The 18,287-nt window shown below is 50.2% G+C and overlaps 1 protein-coding gene across 3 annotated transcripts; it reads left to right on the top strand.

The window, feature by feature from the left end:
• Nucleotides 1–1,293: 1,293 nt before the first annotated feature.
• On the top strand, nt 1,294–17,645 carry PPIE (peptidylprolyl isomerase E). Of its 3 annotated transcripts, XM_055342144.1 has the most exons (10): nt 1,294–1,348; nt 2,237–2,335; nt 4,613–4,656; nt 5,129–5,155; nt 6,485–6,566; nt 7,233–7,333; nt 9,640–9,763; nt 15,938–16,123; nt 16,983–17,125; nt 17,281–17,645. In XM_055342144.1, exons 1-10 carry the CDS (start codon nt 1,318–1,320, stop codon nt 17,347–17,349), a joined length of 906 nt encoding a protein of 301 aa, XP_055198119.1. In that variant the 5' UTR covers nt 1,294–1,317; the 3' UTR covers nt 17,350–17,645. The 3 variants fall into 3 exon arrangements, with proteins under 3 accessions (XP_055198119.1, XP_055198121.1, XP_055198120.1); XM_055342145.1 differs by lacking the exons at nt 1,294–1,348; nt 4,613–4,656; nt 5,129–5,155 and adding an exon at nt 1,451–2,067; XM_055342146.1 differs by lacking the exons at nt 4,613–4,656; nt 5,129–5,155; nt 6,485–6,566.
• Nucleotides 17,646–18,287: the final 642 nt, after the last annotated feature.

Raw genomic sequence — 18,287 nt, 5'->3', positions numbered from 1 at the left:
TCACCCAGCTGGGAGCGGGAGGGAGAGCAGAGCTTGACCTGCCCACACTGAGATCGTGACCTGAGCCTAAATCATATCCCCCCTTAACCGACTGAGCCACCCACGTGCCCCTAGGCTTCAGCTTAAATGTGACCTCAAAGAGGTCTTAACCCGCAGCTCTATGGAAAACAGGTGGCCCCATTAGTTTCTGCCACAAATGGCAATCTGCGATTTCTGAATTGGCTTAGTCCAAGAGTAAGGGGGCAGGTATTTCAGGCCTTGTGAAGGGACCATAGGTCTCCTGACCCTGTAGTGTGAAAGCAGCCACAGGCAAGCGATGAGCATGGCTGTGTTCCAATAAAACTTTATAAACACTGAAAATTGGATTTCATAAATTTTCACGTCTGCTAAGATTATTTATTTTATTTATTTTTAATTTTTTTAAATTTGGACTTTGTTTTAAGATTTTATTTATTCATGAGAGAAAGAAAGAGAGGCAGAGACACAGGCAGAGGGAGGAGCAGGCTCCATGCAGGGAGACCGATGTGGGATTTGATCCTGGGACTCCAGGATCATGCCCTGAGCCCAAGGCAGACGCTTAACCCAGGCATCCCTGCTAAGATTATTTAAAAAGTTCTCCCCGTCTACTTAAAAACGTAAGGGGATCCCTGGATGGCTCAGCGGTTTAGCGCCGCCTTCAGCCCAGGGCGTGATCCTGGGGTGCCAAGATGAGTCCTGCATCTGACTCCCTGCATGGAGCCTGCTCCTCCCTCTGCCTGTGTCTCTGCCTCTGTCTCTCTCTGTGGGTCTCTCATGAATAAATAAATAAAATCTTAAAAAATATATTTTTTAAATAAAATAAGTAAAAACCACCTGCAGCTGCCAGGGTGCCCAAGGGCCCGCGGGTGGGGCGGGGTGGCCCGTAGTTTGCAGATGGTTTACTACCCGCGGAGCCGGCGGTTCGGCCGAGCACCCACCGCGTGGGGCCGCGGGGCTCACGGCGAGAACCCACCGCCCGGACGGGGACAGCCGGGGGCGGGGCCTGCGAGCGCCTAGGGGCGGGGCGGGGCCGGAGAGGGCGGGGCCTGCGAGCGCCTAGGGGCGGCGCGGGGCCGGAGGGGCGGGGCTGCGAGCGCCTGGGGCGGGGCGGGGCGAGAGGGCGGGCCTGCGAGCGCCTAGGGCGGGGCGGGGCGGAGAGGGCGGGCCTGCGAGCGCCTAGGGGCGCGGGGGCCGGAGGGGGCGGGGCTGCGAGCGCCTGGGGGCGGGGCCTGTGGACGGGCGGGGCCTGTGAAGGGGCGGGCCGAACTCCGGCTTCCGGCGGGTGCGCGCGGGAGCAAGATGGCCGCCACCAAGCGCGTGCTGTACGTTGGTGAGCAGGCGCAGAGCCGGCGGAATCGGGGCTCGCTCGCCCCCAGGGGTCTCCGCGTGGGGCGGGAAGGCGTCTAGGGACGCAGAGGGTGGCGAGCCTGGGTCTCGGCCGGGTCCGTGGCGGTACTGCTTGGCTGCAGGGAGCTCGGCCGCCGTAGCAGTCTCGCCGGCTCCCTTCAAGCCCGCTGAGCTCTGATGGGGACCGCTTCGCCTGCTGGGCCCGGAGGATTGGGAGAGGCGTCTGACGAGGCTCTAGATCCTCGCTGCAGCGGGGGCTCGGCCCGGGCCCCGGCCCGGAAGCAGAGAGTCCCCGGACTCACCCGATGGAAGTGAGAATGACCTCAATAGCGAAGTTTGATGAGCGCTTTATGGCCCAAGTAGGGTCGTTACGTTTACTGAAAGGGGAGCAGCAAGAGCAAAAACCCCCGAGGTGTGAAATAGCCCTGCACCCATGGGGCAAAGGGGTCATCTTGCGGGAAACCCAGAGAACTGAGGAAGCAAAGGGAAAGAAGGCGAAGAGATGGGCGGGGCGGGGAGTTCGTACTGTATCTTGAGGACGGTGGGAAATCTCCGAAGGAGTTGAAGCAGGGAAGTGATGGGTGAAAATCTGCACGTTCCCGGGTTTGCTCTAGTTGGCTGCGCGGAGAAGAGGGAGGCCAGCTAGGAAGCTGCTGCAGTAATCCTGGCGCCAAGATGCGCGTCCGCAGGAAGGGTGAGGAGGTGTGTTTCATGAGTGTTGGGTGAGGGAGCAAATGAGAAACGTGCTTCTGAGCCCCGAGGACTGGACGGAGCAGCCCCCTCTCCGTGGCTGTCACGTGCTAACTGGGCTGCAGGGACTTCTCCAGAGAGTGGAGGACAGTGGCTCAGAAGGCGCTTGGCATCTTCGCAGGTGGGCTGGCAGAGGAGGTGGACGACAAAGTTCTTCATGCTGCTTTTATTCCTTTTGGAGACATCACAGATATTCAGATTCCTCTGGATTATGAAACAGGTGAGTCCTTTTCATGTCATGTTCACAATCCTAAGAGGGGAAAAAAAATTCTAACTGCATTCTAAATATGGTTGATATGTTGGAAAGCTCAAGAGGGTGCCTCATTAGGGCAGCATGACAGGGATCTTGATGCAGAAGGAATGTTCAGAGGCTTGTGGTTATAAGGTTATAAGCTATGACATAACTTTGCAGAGAGTCCCATCTGTCGAGTGTGAGAGAAGATTTTCAATAGCCAGGATGCCTGGGTGGCTCAGCGGTTTAGCACCTGCCTTCGGCCCAAGGCGTGATCCTGGGGTCCCAACATCGAGTCCCTCATGGGGCTCCCTGCATGGAGCCTGCTTCTTCCTCTCCCTGTGTCTCTGCCTCTCTGTGTGTCTCTCATGAATAAATAAATAAAATCTTAATTTTTTTTTTCAATAGCCCAATAGGAAGATAGGTTTTGAACTACATGGAGATCTGACTGTTGTTTCAAACTACCTGCTGGGTACCCCACCACCCCCTGCTGCTTTCTTTTGGCAGCTGTACTGTTGATCAGGGCAGCAGGGAAGCTCAGCCCCAGCTGAAGGGCTTTGGCCTCTGCTTTCCTGGGTGATATTTCCTTCAATTGGCATCACAGGTTCATTGCAGGTTTTCTATCTTGCCTTTGCTTTCTTTTCTTTTTTAAGATTTATTTTATTATTATTATTTTTAAAGGTTTTATTTATTTATTCGTGATAGACATAGAGAGACAGAAGGAGAGACATAGGCAGAGGGAGAAGCAGGCTCCATGCCAGGAGCCTGACGCGGAACTCAATCCTGGGACTCCAGGATCGCGCCCTGGGCCAAAGGCAGTCACCAAACCGCTGAGCCACCCAGGGATCCCCCTTATTTATTTATTTTAGAGATAGCACATGAGCACAGGAGTGGGGAGATGGGAAGAAGGAGAGAATCTCAGGCAGATTCCCTGCTGAACGCTGAGCCAGACAGCAGCTCAGCAGCTCATGAGATCATGACCTCAGCTGAAATCATGAGTTGGGTGCTTAACGATCTGAGCCACCCGGGCACCCTGCTCACCCACTTACTTAGTTGTCATTTTTAAGATTGGAGTTCTAGGCCTAAATCTGTCATCACCCTGCCTGATTATTAGCAAGGTCTTTAAACTCTCTGGGTCTGGGATCTTTATCTGTAAAAAAACAATACAAGCATACTTTGGAGATACTGCAGATTGGGTTCTAGACCACCACAACCAAACCAATATCACCATGAAACTAGTGAAATGAAATTTTTGGTTTCCCAGTGCACGCAAGTTACGGCATTATGTCTAAAAAAGTAACGTACTGCCTTAACTTAAAAATACTTTATTGCTGAGGTGCCTGGGTGCCTCAGTCAGTTAAGCATCTGACTCTGGCTCAGGTCATGGTCTCAGGGTCCTGGGATGGAGCCCCGAGTCAGGCTCCTGGCTCAATGGAGAGCCTGCTTCTCCCTCTTCCTCTGCCCCTCCCCTCGCTCGTGCTTGCACTCTCTCAAATAAATAAAGTCTTTTTTTAAAAAAATATGTCATTACTAAAAAAGGCTAACTATTATATGAGCTTTCAGCGAATTGTAAATCCTGTAATCACAGATCACCATAGCAAATATAATAATAATGAAAAGTTTGAAATAGTGTGAGAATTTCCAACATGTGACACAAAAGACAAAGAGAGGAAGTGCTGTTGGAAAACTGGTACCAATAAAATTGCTGCCAGGTTCCCTTCAGTTTATGAAAAACTGCTATCTATGACATGGAACAAAGCAAAATGCAATAAAATGAGGTGTGCCTGTAAGGTTATATTGGCTCTCTAAAGTTAGTAGGTTTAATTAAATTAACACGGTTGTGCTTGGCCTTAGATCAGTATTTTTCTGAGGAAAAAGGAGTGAGCATCCTCATCCAGGTTTGAGGATTCATACTTTATGCACAGTTGATGCTCAAAATGAGGGATCAATAATTGAGAAGTTAAATAACTTCATTTTTCTACTTGCCTCGTATGCAGAGGTTAAGGTTTTAATTTGGCTTTGGTAGAATAATTGACTGAAAGATTGAAAGTATAGTACATTATCTAGCCATGTTTTCTGAAAGACAAAGTTCAGTATTGCTGAAATGTTTAAACTGGGAAGAATCGAAGGGGGAGATTCCTTCTTCAAGACAGTGATTGGATAGAATTTCTAGTGTCTGGATATGGCCTGTGAGTGACTTCACCTTCCTTGCCCCACATGGTAATAAGTTGTTTTTGTTTTCCTCCCTTTTTCCCCCCACCTCAGAAAAACACCGAGGATTTGCTTTTGTTGAATTTGAGTTGGCGGAGGTGAGAAAATTCTGTGTCACCTGTATTTAGTCTTTGGCTAGTTTTAGTGTTGGTACTGATTACAAAGGCAGCTGGTCTCCGTTCGGTCCGCTTCTGGGCCTCTTGCTGATGTTTCCATAGAGACAAGAAGTGCTGCTTGGTAGAAAGCTTCCCTCAGTTAATCAGAATGTAGACTGTTAACAGCCCAGGCCTGCCCCTCTTGTCTTGCCCAGCTCCTGCAGCTCTGCCCAGTGAGCCTCCTGCCTGGCAGCGCTGCTGATTATTTCTCAGGCCTTCTGCTCCATGGCAAATTGCTGCACCACCCGCTCTAAACTCAGCCAGGAAGTGCTTTGATAGACACACATCGAACCTAGGCAGGCGATGTAGGTGTGACCCCCCCCCCATTATGTTTTGCTTTACTCTGTTTTTCTTCTGCTGAGTCAGCATGTAGACCCCACAGGAAGCTAAACTTGACCTTGTATTTTCTCGGCAGGATGCTGCAGCAGCTATTGACAACATGGTATGGCTGAGAATCTTCATTCTTACTGAAGTTCCTTTTTGGTGGTACAGAGGGGTCCCCGTGCATCTGTTGCTTTGCCGAACTGCCAAAGTTACGAGGTCGCACGGGGAAGTAAAAAGTGTCGTTGTCATGTGCAAAGATTCACTGTGAATTGAATAAGATTGGTCCTTACTCAGAAGTCCTTCCCTGTTTAACAGTAATAGAAATACAAATCCTTGTCTTTGGCTAGTCTCTCACTGGCCACCCCATGTCTAGGATAATAAATTGCAAGCTCTAGGGAAATTGCACAGTGAAATCGCCTATTTTGCAGAAGCAGAATTTCAGACCAATTACAAGTGAGAAGAGCTCCCAGTAAGGATAACGGCAGGGTGTGCTACTGATGCCGATGGTTTGGATATCCTGGAGAGGTCTTTGGGAGTAGTGACAAAACGCTGGAGTATCTGTGCCCTCTTTGAGATCTTTGTGATTTTCACATCCGATAGGAAGCGCAATGATGTCATGTCGCACTGTTGATAGAGCTTTGTTGGAAAAAAAACTGCAAATTAACCACCCATTACATCTTTGTTCTACAAATTAGTACGAAGTTAAACCTGAAATTTATTTCCCTTGTTTTTAGTTTCATCCCAATAAAGTCCCAGTCCTCCCCCCCCCCTTTTTTTCCTTCACTTTTTGCCATGGAATTTTTTTTAAACTGCTCTAAATGGGTTTACGTGAAGTGACTCTTCCTGATACCAGTTATCTTTGGATGATAAAGTTCTTTATTCCTGTTCGGTCACCCATTCGCCGAACATATTCCTCAGCCCCCAGAGATCATTTCTCACCATTTCAAAGTAGATCTTTTTTTTTTTTTTTAAGATTTTATTTATTTATGAGAGACATAGAGAGGCAGAGACACAGGCAGAGGGAGGAGCAGGCTCCATGCAGGAAGCCCGACGTGGGACTCGATCCCGGATGTCCAGGATCATACCCTGGGTTGAAGGCAGGCTCTAAACTGCTGAGCCACCCAGGGATCCCCTCAAAGCAGATCTTGACTTTGGAAGGTGAACTCAAGTAGTTGGAAACTATGTGTATCCAGGGCACTCTGGACCTGGAGTCATTTTCAGGAGCATAGGTCTCTGCTAGTAGGAAAGAAAGGAGATGTGTGATGGGGGGAGATTGCCTGCAAGCCCTGGGCTGCCGGGGGGTGGGCACAGAGCTTGCTGTTCGGGGCTCACGGATTAAGGGAGAACTGGTCACGGGTGTGTGTCTCGGATGTATCAGAAGCAAATGCAAAGCTGTCTGACTCTCTCAACCTGACAGTTTAAGCAGCTGGGCTTCCAATCTTTTCAGAATGAATCTGAGCTCTTTGGACGGACGATTCGTGTCAATTTGGCAAAACCAATGAGGATTAAGGAGGGCTCTTCCAGACCAGGTGAGGGGGGGCAACCACGGGTTCCCCATCACGTCCTCCAGCGTGGCCTTGTTGCATTTTTATCCATATTTAGAAGTAGGTGCTGAAGGCCACTCTGGATGGATCGGAGTAGAGGGTGGTTCGCGTTGGCAGAGTCGGCGTGAGCCAGCTTGAGGGGAATAGAGTCCCAGCAGAGTAATTATTCTCATTATGAGAGAAACCTTGCCTGATCTCTCATCTTTCCCAGTTTCCTCGGCACTTAGTTCCTGAGATGTTCCATCAGGGGCTGGAACTGGCAAGGCTACACCTTCCTTCTTGGCGACATGTTTTTGTTTTGTTTGGTTTTAAGATTTTATTTATTTATTCATGAGAGAGACGCAGAGACACAGGCAGAGGGAGAAGCAGGCTCCGTGCAGGGAGCCCGATGCGGAGCTCGGCTCAATCCTGGATCTCCAGGGTCACTCCCTGGGCCAAAGGCGGCGCTCAACTGCTGAGCCACCCAAGCTGCCCACGTTTTTTCACTTAGCTTCATGAGAGCTGGACTTCAGGGCTAACGTTCCCAGGGGAAGCATTAATTACACTTGAGACTTCCGCTGAATATGTACTTTGCTGACCAAAGCAGCTAGTGAGCAGGTGGCTGCCGGTAGCTTGAATTTCTTAGCGTTTGTTCGATTCTCTTCCTTTCAGTGTGGTCAGATGATGACTGGCTGAAGAAGTTTTCTGGGAAGACTCTTGAAGAGAATAAAGAGGAGGAAGGGTCGGAGCCTCCCAAAGTGGAAATCCAGGAGGTGAGATCGAAGGCCTGCACTTCCCTGGGAGGGGCTGGCACTTTCCACAGGAGACTTTTTTTTTTTTTTAAAGCTTTTGTGGAAATTTGCAAATAGGTATGCAAAAGCAGAGAGAATGAAAAACAAGGTGGTATTGAGTGAGTGAGAGACAAGCTCTAGGTCTCTCACCTTTGTGCCCTGTGTGAGGAGCTGCCCCACTCAGACCAGTCCCCTTGGGATTGAGGTCGAGGAAGCCCGAGGTGAGGAAGGCGAGTGAGTGCTCCTCTGCGCCCCTCTAGCCCAGTTCCTCCTTCACTGAAGCGCTTTGCACAGGCTCCTGGTCCCCCTGGCCCTGTCCCATGCAGGGGAGGCAGGCGAGGGTCATGGCACCCTCCCTCCAGTGGCAGCACCCTCCCTCCGTCTGCACACAGATTCGGGGCTCTCCATTCCCAGGAGCAGCCTGCCAGCACACTCTCCTGACTCTGGCCTCCCTCCCTGGCTGGCTCCTTGGGCCCTCCCACCCCTCCCTGGGAGTGTTGTTCTCTGGATTTCTTTCTTCACTCAGGGCATCACTCCCCTTCTTCCTGCCAAAACAGTAGCAGTCGCTGATTTTTTTGCAGCCTCTGCTGTGCCATTGCGTTTCCTGGCCTCTGTTCCTAGTGTCAAGCTGCAGACCTTTCGGCCACAAGTGTCACAGGCAGCTTAGAGTTGCCCAGAATGGGTGCCCTTTTCTCTCTAATCTTGTTCCCCATCTTGTTGATTCGCCACCGTGTATCTGCCACATATTGACCCAAGCCAATTAGGTTGCAGAGCAGAGCACACCCATGGCCTTTGCAGTCAGAGATCTCCTCCTTAAAACAGCCTGCACACAACACATCGAATGCCATCAGGTTTTCCTCTCAGACCTTCCTGAGTCTCCTTACCCCATTTGTCCCACGCGTGCCCCACCCCCCCACCCAGCCTCTTCTGCACATAATTGCAGAAGCTCCCTAACTAGTCTCTGGCTGCAGTGTGCACTCTTGTCCTTCATCAGGATCTCCAGAACAATCTGTTTAAAGCACACACTGATCCCTGACTCCTACTAGAACTTTTAGTAGGTCCTTATTGCCTGTCCAGAGGGATAAAGTTGGGGGTGCTCCCCAGCTCCTGTCCTCCCACCTGGCCATCTCACTTCCACCCTCAGGAACACCAGTCTGTTTCCTTGTGCGTCTCTGCTTTTGTGCAGGCCGCTCAGGGGTTTCTTGCCTGTCCCTTTCTAGGTAGTAATTCTGTGAGGTTAGGGGCCTTGTATTCAGCATCGTATCGAAGTGTGAGGTGGAGGATTGTGGGTAAGAGCATGGGCTCGGGATGGGGAGGTATGATTCAGGTTTGAATTCCAGCTTCACCACTTACCACCCTCTCGGCTTGGGCAAATGACTGCACTTCATTGTACCTCAGTTTCCCCACCTATAAAATGGGGACAAATAGTGGTACAGTTTCATCTCCAGGATGGTTGCAGAGTTGAGGAGCTAACGTATATAAACGTTGAGAAGAGCCCCCTGTCCGTTGACAAGTGCTCTGTGCGTGTTCTCTGCTACTGTTGTGGCAGGTAATAGTCACCGTGTCCCCAGTGCCAGCACCAGACCTTAGCACGCGTCAGCTAAACCGAACCCCAAACCGGTCATGAACATTTGACATTTTTCTCTTTGGAACACTTGTGATGTCTGTAAAGGTCTCCTTACCCTCTTGGCCTTGTCTCCTTGCGGTAGGAAACAGGGCCTTTACCTCCCCCAAGGCCTTCTGGGCCACCAGAGGGCTGCCCTCCTGGCTTCCATTGTAGGCAGCCCGTGGTGCCGCAGGGCTGCGCATAGATGGTGCCATCCATCTAACTGGAGTGGGGGGGGTCCCATCTAACTGGAGTGTGGAGAGCTGCGCACTGCAGGCCAGGGTGTGGTTGTGTGGCCACAGGCCGGAGTGCAGCGTGCTGGTGCGTCTCAGGGTGAGTGTGATGAGGTCCCGAGCCTGTGGGGCAGGGCTCAGGTAGCCAGTGCTTGAGGTCCCCGTCACTGGGGGTCAGGCTGGGGACCATGGCCCTGGCCTCTGCCTTCTGCCTGCCCTTCCACGGCCCGGGGCCTTCCCCATTGGCACCTGCCACAGCCTGCTCGCTGCATTTGGGTCCTTGGTGTGTGTTCAGAGAACTCAGTCTCCTGGGCCGCCTGGCAGGCTTCGTTAGTAGAGCACGCGACTCTGGATCTCAGCGTTGGGAGTTCAAGGCCCATGTTCGGTGTAGAGATTACTTAAAAATAAAACTTAAAAGTTTCCAACCTAATGATTTCTTCTGCGCCCAGGGAGAGCCCGCTGTCAAAAAGGCCCGGTCAAATCCTCAGGTGTACATGGACATCAAGATCGGGAACAAGCCAGCCGGCCGCATCCAGATGCTGCTGCGTTCAGACGTTGTTCCCATGACAGCAGGTGAGCAGGACTCCGGCCCGAGGCTGGTGGCTGAGCAGTGGGCCTTCCCACAGTTCCCACTGCCTCGGTTCTTATGCCCCTGACACTGTTGCTGACCTCAGTTGTTTTGAGGCATCTCAGATTCTGGGATCTAGTAACAAGTGAGTCTGAGCAGACACTTTTGAAGCTTTACAGGTAGCTTTACTATTTTTTTAATAATAGGGTTTTGTGGGTTTTTGTTTTTGTTTGTTTTTTATACAAGTAAACATGTATTCATGGTAGAAAACAAAAACACAAAATCCATACATATTCCAATAATACTAAAGGCAGTAAGTTGGAAACTTCAGTCTTTTCCCCCCTCCACCTCCAATTTTATTCTCTAGAAGGTACTGTTAACTAACAGTTTCTTGAGTCTTTCTAGTATAAATATTGAATTCTACTCTTTCTTTTTTTTTTTAATCTAAATTTTATTATGCAGACATACAGTTTAAAAAGCCAATTTCACAAAACTTCTTTTGAAAAACAGCAGTCCCTTGGTCCTGGCCCCCAACCCTGGGGCCCCACCACCCCCATCTGCCACTCCTCAGAGGCAGCTTCCTTCTTTCTTTCTTTCTTTCTTTCTTTCTTTCTTTCTTTCTTTCTTTCTTTCTTTCTTTCTTTCTTTCTCTTTCTTCCTTCCTTTCTTTATCTCTTCCTTTCTTTCCTTTTCTTTTTTTTTCTTGATTTTATTTATTTATTCATGACAGACACACAGAGAGAGAGAGAGGGAGGCAGACATAGGCAGAGGGGGAGAGAGAGAAGCAGGCTCCATGCAGGGAGCCTGATGTGGGACTTGATCCCGGGTCTCTAGGATCATACCCCAGGCTGAAGGCAGCACCAAACCACTGGGCCACCGGGGCTGCCCAGAGGCAGCCACGTTCAACTCATAGCTGGTTCTTTTGGTTTTTTACGTCTGTATTGGTACATAAGAGATTTATGTGTCTACTTTGTGTTTTTTTGTTTTGTTTTGCTTTAGACATCTGTTGGCTTCCCGCTTCAGGAGATAAGGAATCAGCTTTTTAAATCCCTTTCCCTGCCTTTTACCTTCCTTATATAGTTAGCATAGGTTTGGTTAGGCCGTAAATTATCCTGACTCTGTAAGCATCATACTATGGTAACCTCCTTTCATGCACAGCATTTTGTTTTCCTGGGATTTGTAGTTGTCTTGTTTTCACGCACACTTCATCTTCTGTACATTTATTCCTGATGCTCTCCCCAATTCTGCTGCCTCTGTAAATCTGTCATCATGTTCACACACACCAGATATTGTCAGCTTCTCTCTGCTGTAGAAGTTCCTTCTTGGAGCCTCTGACTCTCCAGCCTGGACCATTGCTTTCCAGGCCCACAGCACAGTGGTGTTCACCTCTTAGGTTGGACTGTCTATTGTCTTCTTTTTTGGTGTGGTTCTTTATTTTAGTAGAAGACATCCTTCTGTAGCTTCTGCAGCAAAGAGCTTGGGAGGTAAGTTTTTTAAGAGTGAAGTCTAAATATATGTACCTTCCCACTTGATCGGTAGGTAGGGTATAGAATTCTAGAGAAGTCTAGTCATCCTGATTCTTCTTCTTCTTCTTCTTCTCCTCCTCCTCCTCCTCCTCCTCCTCCTCCTCCTTCTCTTCTTCTTCTTCTTCTTCTTCTTCTTCTTCTTCTTCTTCTTCCTCTTCCTCCTCTTCCTCCTCTTCCTCCTCCTCCTCCTCCTTCCTCCTCCTCCTCCTTCTTCTTCTTCTTTCTTCTTCTTCTTCTAATTTCTTCTCCTTCTTTCTTCTCCTCCTCCTCCTCCTCCTCCTCCTTCTCCTCCTAATGCTTCTTCTTCATTTATTCATTCATTCATTCATTCATTCATTCATTCGAGACAGAGAGGCAGAGACATGGGGAGAGGGAGAAGCAGGCTCCCTGTGGGGAGCCTGATGGAGGACTCGATCCCAGGATCCTAGGATCCCAACCTGAGCCAAAGGCAGATGCTCAACCACTGAGCCACCCAGGCGCCCCTGTCCTTCTGATTCTTGATCCTTTATAAAAGCTTTATTTTGCTGTCTAGTCCAGAGCTGTGCAATATAGTAGCCACTAGCCAAGTGTAAATTTACATTTAAATTAAATAAAATTAAAATCCATTTACTCGGTTACACTAGCCAAGTGCTTAAGAGCCATTAGATAGCCCTGGCCTAGAGGCTCATAGGGGGTCTGTTCTGTGTTCTGAAACCATGTGCCTTTGGATAGATCTTGCATCTGCTGGCTATTCAGTGGGCCCCCCACTATTAGTTTTCTCTTGCTTTTGTCACAGATTACCACAAACTTAGTGGCTTACAACAACACAAATTTATTTATTATCTCACATTCTGGAGGCCAGAAGGCTTGTAGGCTAAAATGAAGATGGTAGCTGGGTCACTGCCTTCCCTACTGGAAGCTCTAGGGGAGGATGTTTCTGGGGATATGCAGATTGCTGGTGGAATTCAGTTTCCCGCATCTGTAGGACTGAGTATCCCCATTTCCTTGCTGCTATTCCCAGCTTCTGGAGGCTCGCAGCCCCCTTCCTCCATCTTCGGGGCCAACAATGGTGGATCCAGTCCCTCTCACATTTTGAATCTCTCTATCTCAGCTGGGTCAACTTTTGTTATAGGCTCTTGATTATATTAGGCCCATCCGGATAATGGGGGCTGCTTTCCCCATCTCAAGGTCCATCCATAACCCTAATCACACCTGCCGAGGCTCTTTTGCCATAAGACATTCTCAGGTTCCAGGGACTGGCATGGACGTCTCCTGGGAGGCATTACTCTGTGTACCACACCCACGGGCAGTGTTTGTCTGGCTGGGAAATTTCTTTCAATTATTTCTTTGCTTTTGTCTCCTCTGATTTCTCTCTTCTTTCTTTCTGGAACCTTCCTAAGTGTTCTTTTTCTATAACACTGTGCTGATTTCACAGACATAGGATCATTTCATCTTTCTGGGGACATTACTAAGGTTTTTTCTCCCTATAGTTTTTGTCTAAGGTCACTTTTTCCTGAGTTATGTTTTGCTTTGGTTTTGGTCTGTTTGTTTTGGTCTTTGCTTTTCACGTTAGATGCCTTCCTTATATATAAGAATGGGGTGCTAACAATCTGTTTGGAAACTTCCTAAACGTTGGTAAGCCTTGCTGGCGGCAGCATCCACTGTGGGGTGATTCATTTGGGGTACTTCTCTGTCAGACCCTGGATGTCCATTTCCCTGACTTATATAGGACAGCTTGGAGTCTCCCAAGAAGAGTCTAGTCTCCTGCTGGAGGCTCTCCATCCAGCTATTTGCCATCTTGGTGGTGTGAGATGGGGACAGTACATAAACTTTCACTTACTCTGTTTGTCACTACAGCACCTCATTCCCCAGCTACGTATAGTGTATCCTGGGCCAGAGACCTCTGCTTTAACCTACCAGGGAGCAGACCTTCACCCGGCTGCCTCCAGGGGTGGCAGAGGATCTGGGGGTTGGCTCCTTTCTTAAACAGGCTTTCAGCCAGCTTTACTGTTTTTAGAACTACCTTCACCCTTGTACCTGAGCTTCTGGCATTTCCACAGCACAAAGTGAGTTGCTTCTCAGCTCTACCAACTTCAGAGTCAGCTTGCTTTCTTTTTTTAATGTTCCAAGTTTTTGGGATCTCTGGGTGGCGCAGCGGTTTAGCGCCTGCCTTTGGCCTAGGGCGTGATCCTAGAGACCCGGGATCGAATCCCATGTCGGGCTCCCGGTACATGGAGCCTGCTTCTCCCTCTGCCTATGTCTCTGCCTCTCTCTCTCTGTGTGTGACTATCATAAATTAAAAAAAAAAAAAATGTTCCAAGTTTTTATTTATATTCTAGTTAACATATAGTATAATAATAGTTTCGGGAGTAGAATTTAGTGATTCATCACTTATGGTTTGCCTCCCACTCTTTTTTTTTCCTTTCCCCCATTGCTCATCTGTTTTGTTTCTTAAATTCCACGTATGAGTGAAATCATGTGGTACTTGTCTTTCTCTGACTTATTCTGCTTAGCCTAGGACTTTCTAGCTCCATCCACGCCACTGCAAATGGCAAGATTTCATTCCTTTCTGTGGCTAATACTCCACTGACTCTTGGCTCTTCCGTAATTTGGCTCTTGTTGATCATGCTGCTGTGAACATTGGGGTGCCTGTACCAAGATGCAGCTTTCTTAAGTCTGCTACATCAGGTATGATTCATCGGTTTGTTTTCTAGCTTTCAAAACTTTTATGTTGCTGTTGTCTCCCCCCCCGCTTTTTTTTTTGGCTTTTTAAACTATTTTTAAGTGTACAGTTCAGTGGCATTGATTGCGTTCACAATGTTGTGCAACCATACCACTGTCTTCAAAAGTTGTTTGCCCCAAATAGAACTAAGCCTATTAAACCACTCCTCATTCTCCCCCTCTTGCCCCTCATGGCCTCTAATCTACTCTGTGGATTTGCCTGTTCTAAACATGTTTTATAAATAGAATCATATACTCTGTGGTCCTTTCTTTTTAACTGGCTTTTTTCCCTTAGCATCTTTTCAAGGCTCATCCATGTTCTCGTATGTGTTGGGAGTTCCATCCCTTTTCTATGGCTGAATATATCCCATTGTCTGGTTATGTCCTTGTTGTTCATTCGTTGATGGGTACGAGCATTGTTTCTACTTTCTGGCTATTGTGAATAATGCCGCCATAAACATTTGTGTACAAGTTTACGTTTTAACGCCTGTTGTCCACTCTTTTGGGTACATACCTACGGGTGGAAATGTGCTCACGTGGCAGTTCTGTGTTTACCTTTTTTGAGAAATTGCCAAACTCTTTTCACAGTGGCTGCCTCATTTTACGTTCCCACCTCCAATATATGAGGGTCTCGGTTTCTCTGTATTCCTGTCAACACTATTTTCTGTTGATTGCGGCCATCCTACTGGGTGTGAAGCGGTATCTCATGGTGGTTTAGATATGCGTTTCCCTGTTAGCTAATGGTATTGAGCATCCTTTTATGAACTGATAGGCCATTTGTAGATCTTTTTTTTTCTTTTTGGCCATTTGTAGATCTTTGGAGAAATGTCTGTGTTGTTTGCCCATTTATCAACTGGGTTGTTTGTTGATCCTGTTTAGTTTTTCTTTTCTTTTTTTTTTTTTTTAAGATTTATTTATTTATTTATGATAGACATAGAGAGAGGCAGAGACTCAGGAGGAGGGAGAAGCAGGCTCCATGCCGGGAGCCTGATGTGTGACTCGATCCCAGGACTCCAGGATCGCGCCCTGGGCCAAAGGCAGGCGCCAAACTGCTGAGCCACCAAGGGATCCCCCTAGTTTTTCTTTTTAATTTTTTTTTTTTAATTTATGATAGTCACAGAGAGAGAGAGAGAGAGAGAGAGAGGGGCAGAGACATAGGCAGAGGGAGAAGCAGGCTCCATGCACCGGGAGCCCGATTTGGGATTCGATCCCGGGTCTCCAGGATCGCGCCCTGGGCCAAAGGCAGGTGCTAAACCGCTGCGCCACCCAGGGATCCCTAGTTTTTCTTTTTTAAAAAAAAATCGGTTGCCCACCATTCAGTGGAGCTGAGCTGGAATTCAGGTATTCGGTTTCTTTCTTACCCACAGTCCCTCCTATTCTTTACGGTGTGAGGATCACAAAGGCTTATAATACACGGCAGAATTTTTAATGAAAATACAAACACTAAGCAAATACAGCGTATCAGAATCTAGCTGCCTAGGTTTTGCTTTTTTGTTTGGGGGGTTTTGTTTTCGTTTTGCTGTTTTCCTCAAAGACTTGTTTTATTAGGGTACATGGGCGTGGCGGGAAGGGGAAGCTGTCGTGGGCGGCCACTGCGGTAATACCGGATGCCCCCCCCCCCAACGGCCACCAACGTGCCAGAGGTGCTGCGCCGCCACTTGCGTTGTGGCATCATGGTTTTCCTGATGCCACCCTCCAGCTCCTGACCTGCATTCCAGTCCTTGCCCCGGCCACATGCCCACTGTGCAGCCCATCACAGGGTTCATCTTCAGGTGACCGAAGCAGCTGGGCTAGGACCGTCCATAGGGCCCCACGGCCACCGGCACCTCGCTGGCGGCTTTGGTTGCTGCCTTCTGTGTCTCACGCGGAAGGCGAGGCGGAGGGCACCCACGGCCCAAGGAACTGCGCTGTTTTGTTTTTTGACCTCAGCACCTTTTCCTTTCTCTGCGCCAGAGAATTTCCGATGCCTGTGCACCCACGAGAAGGGCTTTGGCTTTAAAGGAAGTAGCTTCCACCGCATCATCCCCCAGTTCATGTGCCAGGGCGGCGATTTCACGAACCACAACGGCACGGGGGGCAAGTCCATCTACGGGAAAAAGTTCGATGATGAGAACTTTATCCTCAAACACACGGGACCAGGTGGGAGCCGGTTGGGTGCCGTGGCGGGCGGCCTGGCTGGGGTCGGGGAAGCGGCTTCTCTCCACACGGGCCTCCCGGCCACACTGCGGCCCACACTGCGCGGGCAGGCTCGGGTTCTGGGGCCCTCGGCCCTGCTGCCCCACTCTGTCCCATGCACCTCCCTGTGAATGTTGGTTCCCCCACACCTTGGCCGAAATAGCTACGACGCTGAATGGTCATCTTGAAACTCACGACTACACCTCCTCGGGGCCTGGGCGGCATTACTGCAGCCCCGTGGTTAATCACGCTCAGTCCCCGTCAGACGCCCTCCTCCCTCCACTCCCAAAGCCTCCACATTGCCCTCCGAGCCGCCGCGTGGCCTCCCACGTCCCCCTGCCTGCACCCGCCCGCCTTTCCTCTGGGCCAGCCCCTCTCTTCTGGGCTGCCCACTGCCCCCGCCGTCCTGCCCTTAGGTGTCCCCCTGCTGCCTTAGGCCCACGTCCTCGGCTAGGCCGGCCAGCAGTGTAAAGCTGCAGTCACAATCTTTAAAAAAAAAAAAAAAAAAAAAAGATCATCCTTTGACTTGTGTGAACTATCATCCAGGCCTCTAACCCCCTTTTGAGGCATACTTCTTAGAAGAAAGTTGTGTAGACTCCCTGTCCTTTGTTGTCTGCCCCCCCTTCGGCCAGACTGGTAGCCCCACCCTTTCAGTGCAGCCACTCTTACCACAGATGCCAGCAGGAGCCACCTTGCCGGGAGCCAGTTCTTGGCCTGCATCCTGGGCCGGCTTCAGGCAGCATTTACACTGCTCCATCCGCACAGATGTCCCTCTGAGGGCCGGGCCCGGGGTAGGGGCTGAGCCACCCCTTCTCGCCCCCAGGCCTGCTCTCCATGGCTAACTCCGGCCCCAACACCAACGGCTCCCAGTTCTTCCTGACGTGTGACAAGACGGATTGGCTGGATGGCAAGCACGTGGTGTTCGGGGAGGTCACAGAAGGCCTGGATGTCCTGCGGCAGATCGAGGTGGGGGGCTGCTGGGTCCTGGGTGCATGGCCTTATGGGGAGCTGGGGGGGGTGCTGCTCCGCTCGGTGGGAGTGGGGGGCACGTGGGGAGGGGCCCTGAGCCGCCCATCACCCTCTACCCTCACCGGTTTCTGTCACTGTCTGTCCCCGCGAAGGCTCAGGGCAGCAAGGACGGGAAGCCAAAGCAGAAGGTGATCATCGCCGACTGCGGGGAATACGTGTGAGTCTGCACGCTCCGTGTCTGCACCGCCCTGCGTCCCGGAGCGGTCACCCCGTCTCGGGGCATTGGTCCCCTCTGGGCAAGCAGGGCTTTGTGTCCCGGCTCCTGGGATCCACTTGGAGCGGCTCTTGTGCCGAGGCGGCCCGGGCTTCCTCTGGCTCTCCCTGGGGCGGCCATGGGCCAGGAGGGCAGAGGCGCCGCGTCTTCCAGGCCTCTGCTGCCGCAGCTGCTCCTAAGCCCACCCATGTGGCTCCCAGACGTCGCTTCTGCTAAAATAAATCCTACTTCTTGTCCTGCCGAGTCCAGCCAGTTCCTAGTTGTTGTCAGAGATTGCCTCCGTGGTGAAGCTATCCTGCTGACTTCGTCTGGCGGAGGGTTAGGGCACAGCCGTTCATTCGTCCCCTGGGTGGATTCCCGGAGATGCCAGGTACCCTTGTCATACCATTGTCAGGACAGTGGAAATCAAAAATACCGGAGAAGTTCCCGTCTTCTGCCTCTACTCCTAAGCTCACACTGGCCAGCCTTAGAGGCAGCAAGTGTACTTACCAGTCTCAACAATTCATTTGCTCCTTCACATTCATTCTACAGAATTTTTTTAAGTAGGCTTTATGCCCGATGTGGGGCTTGAATTCATGACCCTGAGATCAAGGGTCACATGCTCGACTGAGCCAGCCAGGCATCCCCATTCTACAGAATTTTTTTTTTTTAAGATTTTATTTATTCATGAGAGACAGAGGCAGAGACACAGGCAGAGGGAGAAGCAGGCTCTATGTGGGGAGCCCGACGTGGGACTCGATCCCGGAACCCCGGGATCATGGGCTGAGCCAAAGGCAGACGCTCCACCACTGAGCCACCCGGGTGCCCCTCTAAAGAATTTTTTAAATGATATTTTATAACTCAAAGTGCCTTCTCTGTGCCAGGGCCTGTGCTTGCCTGGAGACA

The sequence above is a fragment of the Nyctereutes procyonoides genome, unplaced genomic scaffold, assembly GCF_905146905.1.
Source record: "Nyctereutes procyonoides isolate TBG_1078 unplaced genomic scaffold, NYPRO_anot_genome, whole genome shotgun sequence".
Taxonomy (NCBI): domain Eukaryota; kingdom Metazoa; phylum Chordata; class Mammalia; order Carnivora; family Canidae; genus Nyctereutes; species Nyctereutes procyonoides.
Note: the sequence above shows the minus strand (reverse complement) of the source record. Positions and strands in the feature narration are given on the sequence as shown.